This window comes from Echinops telfairi, unplaced genomic scaffold, assembly GCF_000313985.2.
Source record: "Echinops telfairi isolate 266 unplaced genomic scaffold, ASM31398v2 ScPeMD7_22;HRSCAF=79, whole genome shotgun sequence".
NCBI classification, from domain to species: Eukaryota; Metazoa; Chordata; class Mammalia; order Afrosoricida; family Tenrecidae; genus Echinops; species Echinops telfairi.
Genome location: NW_022103919.1, coordinates 5,970,815 through 5,980,089, shown reverse-complemented (window position 1 = coordinate 5,980,089; position 9,275 = coordinate 5,970,815). Strand labels below are relative to the sequence as shown.

The window sequence follows — 9,275 nt, the reverse complement described above, 5'->3', positions numbered from 1 at the left end:
AGACATCCCCTTATGGGTCACACGGAAGAGACAAGCCAGTCAGGATGCAGTGTGGCAACGATGAAACATACATTTTCCTCTAGTTCCTAAATGATCCCCCTGTCCCCCCATTATCATGATCCCAATTCTACCTTTCAAATCTGGCTAGACCAGAGGATGTATACTGGTACAGACAGGAACTGAAAACACAGGGAATCTAGGGCAGATGATCCCTTCAGGACCAGTGGTGAGAGTGGCGATACCAGTAGGGTAGAGAGAGGGTTGTGTGGAAAGGGGGAACCGATTACAAGGATCTACATATAACCTCCTCCCTTGGGGACAGACAACAGAAAAGTGGGTAAAGGGAGACTCCAGACAGTGTAAGATATGACAAGATAATAATTTATAAATTATCAAGGGTTCATGAGGAAGGGGGGAGAGGTGGAAAAATGAGGAGCTGATGCCAGGGGCTTAAGTAGGGAGCAAATGTTTTGAGAATGATGAGGGTAACGAATGTACAAATGTGCTTTACACAATTGATGTATGTATGGATTGTGGTAAGAGTTGCATGAGCCCCCAATAAAATGATTTTTAAAATATTGCACAGGTGGGAAGCAAGCTGTCAGTTACAGAAAATTACCTCCCCCCAAGAGGGGTATCCGTTGGAGTTGACTCTCTTGTTGTCCGAAGATTTTCAAAAGGCCCCATCACCCTAGAGTGCATTCTATAAGACAGAACAACCTAGCTCAACATTTGAGATAAGAACAATGAATGCTAAGAATGATCTCTAGTCACATGTCAAGAACACACTGTGCTGTCTGTTGAAGAATGGCAATGCTGGTGCTAAGGTCATACGCAATGATAGAAAGCATCACATACTGGGAACAAGGGTTTTACTCAGGAGATGGTGAGAAGTGAAGAAAACACCAGGTAAGCCTATCTTTAAAAGGAGCTGTATGTATGTGCACAAGGTAAAAATAAATGTGTTAATAACAGCCAGGGAAATGCTAAAAAGTTTAAGAAAAAGGAATTAGCCCTGCCACATATTAAAATATATTAGAAAGCTACAGCAATTAAGTTTGGTGTTGCCATACGACTACAGATCAATGGACAAAACAGACCCAATGCAATGGAAGAAAACAGACTGAAGTCCATGAGAGGATTTGGTGTATTTCAAATATATAAGATACATTAAAAAATGGCAGCGGGATAACTCAAAATATAACACATGCACATTAAATCCAACGAGATTTCTTTCCTTACCCACTGATGGATAGAGATGTTTTGAAAGTCGGTTGATGGGCCGAGGGCAAACCGCTACTCTCATGTTTTTGATGGGGGTGTAAGTGTGCAGTGTTTACAGATTTTAACTGCGCATCACGCTCAACCCAGCGATGACAATGGAGACATTTACCCTGTGGACACGACACGGACAAAGAAGCCTGGGGGCCTGTCTTAAGTTATGAGTGACTCCATCACGTGACATGAGCGAGTTCTGACCAGGATTTCTTAATGAAAGGGGAACAGAATGAGACACGAAAGTATCTGAGCACACTGCATGAAATAAGGGAAGGATAGTTTCATGAAACTTCTGCCACTGTGTGATTCATTAGGTGGCAAGAAAAAAACAGTTTTTTCTTGCAGTGGGCTGAGATAAAAAAACAAAAAAAGATTTCAAAGCTACTTCCTAACAGCATGATTTACAATAGCAAAAGATTGGTTACCGCCTAACAGTCATCTATTAGGGGACTGGTTAATAAATGATGGTCCAGCCACACTATGCAGTCAGCCATACTGTGCAGTGATTAATAAGAATGAGGCAGCTCTAGATGTTCTGCCTCCAAAATATATTATTCAATGGGGAAAAAAACGATGCAGAACAGTGTGTATAGAGAACACATCATTTGTAATATAAGCAAACATATATACATGGGTAACTCTGGAACAAATGGGTAACACTGGTTACCTCTGGGCTGGGAAACTATCGGGACAAAAATCACTTTTCACTGGAATTATTTTGTTCTGATTTAAAACAATAACAAAAAGACCCATCTGCATGTGTGACATATTAAAAAAGGAATTGGCATAGATTTCTCCCACTGCCCATATCTACACCCGTAACTACAGCGTGGTGACACAGAACGGAGTGAGATCCAGGTTTAGTTCCATCGGTTACTATGGGACTTTGGGCAAGAAACATCACTCTTCTAAGGCTCAAATTCATTAATGCAGCTCAGAGGTCCCCAAATTTATTGAACACCCCACACACACACCTTTCAAGGGGAAAAATTACTCCGTGCCACCCTAGAATTTACCCCTTTTGTGCGACAGCCCTCGAAAGGGGATACAGTGTAAGCACCAGCTGCTTTTACAGGCCCGCTGGATCATCCCAGCGCCCGCTAGGAGGCGGCACTGCCCACTTTGGATGGAGTCACCACACTGAATTGTAGACACGCCCCAGGTACACAACAGGAGCTCAATGTTCACTCCATCCTTCCCTGCCTGGACTCTTAAGAGACTGTTTACAGTACGATCACAAAACCACAATAAATAAATGTCAACTCCTTTACAAAACTCCAACTTTCATTTAAGAGTCTATGGGTGAATGTGACCTGAGTTTTAGTTTTAAACTGTATATGAATGTAAATATACATAAACACAAAGGTGACTTTTTCTACAGGGAGAAAATCATATACCATATTTTACTGTGAGGAAGTGCTTTAAAATATTGATCTACAAAAAAAAAATTGATCTACAAGGGCAATGTAACTGAGAGGAATTACTGAAACCGGAATGAAAGCCAAACATGTTAGTGGGACAAGAGGGAAGAAATAGAAGGAAGAACTAGGAGGCAAAGGGCATTGATAGAGGTCTAAATATAGGCACATACATATGGTAATATATAGATAACGATAGGGAAACAGATCTATGTACATATATTTATATGTTAAGTATCAAGGTAACAGATGGACATTGGGCCTCTACTCAAGTACTCCCTCAACGCAAGAACACTTTATTTTTATGACCTGGCATTCCGTGATGCTCACCTTCCCAACACAACCGCTGAAGACAAAATGGGTGCATAGCAAATGTGGTGGGAAGAAAACTGACAGTGCCTGGCTATCAAAAGAGACAGCGTCTGGGGTCTTAAAGGCTTGAAGACAAACCATCAAGCTGAGAAGCAACAAAGTCTACATGGAAGAAGCACATCAGCCTGTGTGATCATGAAGTATCGATGGAATCAGGTATCAGGCATCAAAGACCCAGAACAAACAATCTTTTCATTGTGAATGAGGGAGAATGTAGAATGGAGACCCAAAGCCCATCTGTAGACAATTGGCCATCCCCTTACAGAAGGATCACAAAGAAGAGACAATCCAGTCAGGGTGCAGTACAGCACTGATGGAACATAAAACTTTCCTCTAGTCCTTTAATGCTTCCTCCCCCTCCACCCCGCCCACTATAATAATCCCAATTCTACCTTACAAATCCAGCTAAACCAGAGCATGTACATGGGTACAGATAAGACCTGGAAACACAGGGAATCCGGGACAGATAAACCCCTCAGGACCAATGAGAGCAGAGATACCAGGAGGGGACGGGGAAGGTGGGGTAGAAAAGGGGGAACCAATCACAATGATCTACATTTAACCCCCTCCCTGGGGGATGGACAACAGAAAAGTGGGAGAAGGGAGAAATCGGTCAGTGTAAGACATAAAAAATAATAATTTATAAATAAATAAGAAAGAGCTTGTGATGGAGGGAGGGTGGTGGAGTGAGGGGGGAAAATGAGGAGCTGATACCAAGGGCTGAAGTAGAAAGAAAATGTTTTCAAAATGATGATGGCAACAAATGCACAAATGTGCTTGACACAATGGATGCATGTCTGGATTGTGATAAGAGCTGTATGAGGCCCCAGTAAAATGATTTTAAAAAAAAGGCAAAATCTTAATGTAAAAAGCATATCCCAAACCCAAAAGATCCCCCACCTATTCTAAGAAACTGCCAACAAGGCAATAAAAGGATCACACAGCCCACGGACTGGTGACAGTCACCTGTGTGGTACTAGTAGAGGACATTTCCTAAGGCTAATGGCCAGGCTCTTGCTCAAGCATCTTGGTTGTGTTTGGTTGCAACAATTAACCAAGCGGGGTTCACCCGGTAACCCCTCCCACCTCTTTCTCTAGGCTTCCCTACCTTGCCATCAGAGGCAGTGTTGATCCTGTAGTGGTACACCCTTCCTTCGTATCTCAGGGAGATGGACCGCTGGCCTGGGCTGCTCTCGCTCTCCCGCACCAGGAAGCTGCCATTGATGCCGCTGCTCAGCAGGTACTCCGCAGCATTGCGTGACACAGGCCCGTGGTACCAGGAGTGCTTCTCCAGACTGTTGACAGGAGTGATGTAGTTGCTTGGAACCCACCCTTGGCCATTTTTGGTTTGGGCTTCGCACCATTCACCATTGTGATTGTAGCCTAAGACCCGGAGCTTTTCACCTTGGAGAGAAGACAAGGTGGTTTTCAAAGATTTAGTCCACCCTCATTAATTCTCAGATGATTATTAAAAATCTCCAAACTCCTAAAATACCTATGCCATTGAACAAATCCAGATAATTGTATGTATTTTTAAGTGTATAAAAGGGCAGGTCCACAGAAGAAATCTTCCTGGTTATACTGACTATACAGATAAATATATAGCCCCAGTTTTTATAAATCTATTGTGCTGACTTCTAGGATGGGGAAGGCATTTCCCTATCTGGCCCAAGTGTCTTTCCAGTGGAAAAACGAAGGAAAGCTGTTTGTGCTAAGAACTACATCCAGAAATTCCTCTCCTTAAGGAGAAGTGACTCTCTTACAAAGATGTCATTCCAAACTTGAAAGCTTCCCTTTCAATTGGCCAAGGGGTGGCCAGCCAAGCCACAACCCCTCCTTGCAACCACTACCAGCCGCCCACAGCCCTTTACCTTTAGTTATGCTGAGAGTGTTATCCCCACTGGCCACAAAATCATAGAGTGCAACGAAAAGGTTGGGGTCATTTTCACTGGGGCCGGCAAGAAGGTTCTCCTTGGAGTTCCAACGAGCTGCTTCGCTCAGACCTTGGGGCTCAAAGTCAGATGCTACTGGCCTCTGAAGGGCTTCTGAAAGAGAAAGGGATGGGGGGGAGGGGGAGGAGAATTGGAAAACAAAAACAAATTAGTTGTATGCTCAGGAGCAAACAAAGCCGTTTCCACCTTATATATTTATAATTTCTCACTTTAAAATATATGTACACAATTTATGAAGCTAAGCCGTTTTAAAAACTGAATTGTTCCTTTACCAAATCTTGTAGAAATTATGTGGTTTCATTCCAAGATGGTAACCACCTTTCCCAAGTAGTTTAAACTTTTAAAAGTCACTATTCAAAATGCATTTAAGTCATGAAAGGAAACACAGCCCTGCATCACTTCATGTCCATGATACATCTTCTGTGAGACAGGAAGCTGTGTGGTTTGAACGCGGTGTGGACACCACATCCTCGTCTGGCCGCCTTTTCCTGTACGTTGCTTGGACAAGCTGTGTGCCTGAGCAGTGGCTGTCAAACCAAAGGGAGCTGCACGCTTGTGCTGGTCCTCAGTCCACAGCATTAGGAGTTTCTCTACATCTTCTGATGTGGGTCCCGCTCCCGTCTTTATTAGTGTCGTGTTTTTCAGTAGAGCTAATTGTTTAACCGTTTGGAGATTAAAAAAAATTTTTTTTAATTTTGAGGATCATGGTGATTATTGGATGTGACATCTCTCAAACGTGAGCAATAACAATAACTGATTTTCTGCCTTTGTGCTGTTTAAATAACCGTTTGTTTCACTTCCAAATCAATTTCTCTTTCACCTCTTGCCGCTTCTATCACGAGTACTGGTTTTGCTGCATTTGAGAGCCATGATGCACTTCAAGGTAATATTTTCACACGAAAATTAAACAGAGAGAGAACCCTGCAGGAGACTACATGGTCACCCAGCAGTGCAGTACATAAGTCAGCAAGATAAGCATTTATTATGACTGTTCAGACATATAGATTATAGCTTATCTATGTGTCTGGAAGCATAATAGCGTTATATATAAAGTTGTTGCATTCACTACGTCCCATTCTCTGGTTGGGATTTCTGAACTCTATTAATATGGGGTTGTTGATGTACACACATTTGGCTGATGCCAAACATGTTATGGCAAGCTTGACAGTCGTCCATCCTCATATACCTTTGCATAAACAAAGCAAGGATGTCACTTTGAGAGCTACGGTGCTCGATCGCCTCATATGCACGTGAAAGTTGAACACTGAATCAGGAGGACAGAACAAGGCTCGGTGCATCTGCATGACGGTGCTGGGGAAGAGTACTGAAAGTATCATGGGCTATGATCAAAAGAACCAACAGATATGTCTTAGAAGAAGCAGAGTCAGAATCTTCTCAGCAGTGAGGATGGTGAGACTTTGTCGCACTGTACTTTGGACATGTTATCTCTCGGGCAAGTCCAGTCCCTGGAGAAGGACATCATGTTTGGAAAAGTGGAGCGTCCTCAACAAGATGCACTGACACAGTGGCTGCCATGACTGTGAGGTTACCACGGGACTGGGGTGTTTTGCTCTGTTGTTGTACAGAGGGCCGCTATGGGCTGGAACCGACTAGACCGCTCCTGACACAACACATTCTTGATGCTATCCTATGAAGTAGAAATGTCTTGCTTTAAACATTTTTAAATGTATCAGAGTTAATATATTCATAAAATTAAAAGAGCTTGTAGTTTAAAAAACAAGATTTTTCTATCCCTCAGGGGCCACTTCTACCTTTTTTCTATGATCACCACCATCTCGCTAGAGAGGTCACTCTCCCCGTCCCCCCACCCCACCCCCCACACCCCTACTTGCCATCCTCAACTCAATACCTTTGTCAATTTAAATGTGGGCACACATGGAGAGATCTTTGTTGGCTCAGTTCTGGACCACCAGAATAAAGCAAATATATGTTTCCCAGTGCATATAAAAGTTCTGCTTACACTACAAGGTCGTCCATTGAGTGTTTAGTAACATTATGAAGAGGTTTGACATATTGTGAGAATTCCCAACGTGTGACACCGAGACACCAAGTGGGCAAATGCTGTTGGGAAAATGGTGCCACAGAATTGATCCACACAGAATTGATCCACACAGGGTTGCCACAAACCTTCAAGTGTGAAAAATGCTGCATCTGCCCAGCGCAATAAAGTGAAGCACAGTAACAGACTTAACACCTTTATTTCCTGCTCCACCAAAAGTACAGGCACACTTGGTATTAACAGCTGACTTTACAAGATAAAGGGCATCAACATCCCATTCTTCCTTCCAGCTTTCTTATTCCCACACTGCCTCCCAAATAGGCTCTCTTTTTCTTTTCTATTAGCTTGTAAAAATGAGCAACACTTATTGCTATTCTGTAACAGTAACAAAGTCTTCCACTCCTTGTAAACAGGTAGATTCTAGAAGTTAAAAATCAGCAATCAGCTCTGCTCTTACATTGTGACTGGGTGAATACTGTTCTCCAGGGAGCACAATAGTTCCTTGAAGCAGGTGCAAACTCTCCAGAATCTGTGATAATGGTAATACACCCCAAAGTTCTTCTGACCCAGCACATCTACTCCAAAACTACCATTAAGAATTAAAACCTTAAAAAGGGAAGGGGAAATTCTCACTTTAAAACACAGTCTCCCAAACTCTTCCAACGACTACAAAAGGTACCCCAAACCACCTGGTGTTTACCTTTCCCCTGTGTGGAAATGTACCACTCTGCTTCCAGCTTCAGTGGCCTTGGGGTTGGGAGAGGAGACTCGAGAGCCATCCGACGGGCAGTAACAGTGCAGAGAGCTTACATCCCTTCCCGTCATTTCTAGCTGTCTCGCTGATGTCTAATTCAGTGGCTTTTTTTAAAGCTACCTGCCTTTAGTGAGTCTTTCTAAAATATATTTTTAATAAGAACAACTCTTTGCACCCTTGTAATTAGTTGGCTTTCTATTAACCAAGAAATTACATTAAAACAAGTATTTCTGAAATAAGAGGCTTGGAAGCAAACACGACTGGCTCTGAGGACAGCTGCGACTCCACGGGCAGGAGCATCGTGCAGACAGCGAGAGGGGCAGAGGGGCTGCCCTGGGCCACCGGGCTCACCGATGGTCACGGAGGTGTGTCTCATGAAGAGGACAGTGGGCGCAGTGCCTAGACTAGCCTGAAGAGCTCCCCCTGCTGCAGTGAAGGACTGCGACGGGGCAGAGCCTTCTTAGCATACAAGAACTCTTGATGAGAAGACAAAGCCCTTCCCTGAGGAAGAAGACACAGACCCATACACAGCTAAATCGGCCAACCACAAGCCAAACTTGCTGCCCTAGAGTTCATTCTGACTCGAAGTGACCCTGGTAGGGCAGAGGAGCTGCCCCTGGGGAATTCGGAGGCTATCATCTTCACAGAAGCAGAAAGCTCATCTCTCGTCTTCGGATCAGCTGGTGGGCTAGTAGCCTCCTGTGTGACCCACTATGACACCAGGGCTCCATCACTAACTCACAGAAACCTAGAATGACCATCAGCCCTGAAAGAAGGTTGACTTCACTGGTAATCAACGGCATGCAAATTCTTCATCAAGGGGGCAAAATGACAATCGCCAACATAGGTGAGATTTCACGGACATGGACTCTCTCAGGCAATGCTAGCAGCTGTCAGTCATTTCCTACCAAAGATTCCAAATCACAACGTACGCTAGACAACACTATACAACAACCTCATGTATGTTGTATGCAGAGTAGAACTGCTCCACAGGATCTGCAGGGCTGTGATTTTTTTCAGAGGCAGACAGCGCCCCCAAACTTTCCATTAGCAGGTGTGACCATCTGCAATACCCAGGAGCAGGTGCTTACGTTTCTAGGAGGGCAACTGGCAAAAGGAACTGGCAGTCATATGTGTTTCATAACCTTTGAGTTACCTCTTGAAATGTATCCCCAAAGATCCACACGGTGAATTGTAGACACTGGTGGCTCTTGCAGTGTGATTTGAACTAACAACACCAAAGAGGGAAAGTATAAAATATCCAACAATGAAAGTTAGGTTTACGGTCTATCCATAAAGCAGAACCTATTCCTAAGGCCAATAAAAATATTTTTAGAAAAGAAATATGTAACGGCTTGGGAATATGCTCCAAATAATACACTGTTTAAATGCTTATGTCACACCTGGGATACACAGCACAACTCCAATTTGGTCCAAACCCAAAAAGGACCAGAAGGAATTGCACCAAGGGGGAGGGGGGG

At 43.6% G+C, this 9,275-nt stretch overlaps 1 protein-coding gene across 2 annotated transcripts in view; it reads right to left on the bottom strand.

Moving 5' to 3' along the window:
* ABL1 (ABL proto-oncogene 1, non-receptor tyrosine kinase) overlaps positions 1-9,275 on the bottom strand; it is a 167,768-nt gene that overhangs the window by 37,918 nt on the left and 120,575 nt on the right. For both annotated transcript variants that reach the window (XM_045288544.1, XM_004713251.2), the window contains exons 2-3: positions 4,940-5,113; positions 4,177-4,472 (exon numbers count right to left, since the gene is read on the bottom strand). In XM_045288544.1, the coding sequence (XP_045144479.1) occupies positions 4,177-4,472; positions 4,940-5,113 (470 nt within the window). The remainder of the gene's footprint in view (positions 1-4,176; positions 4,473-4,939; positions 5,114-9,275) is intronic.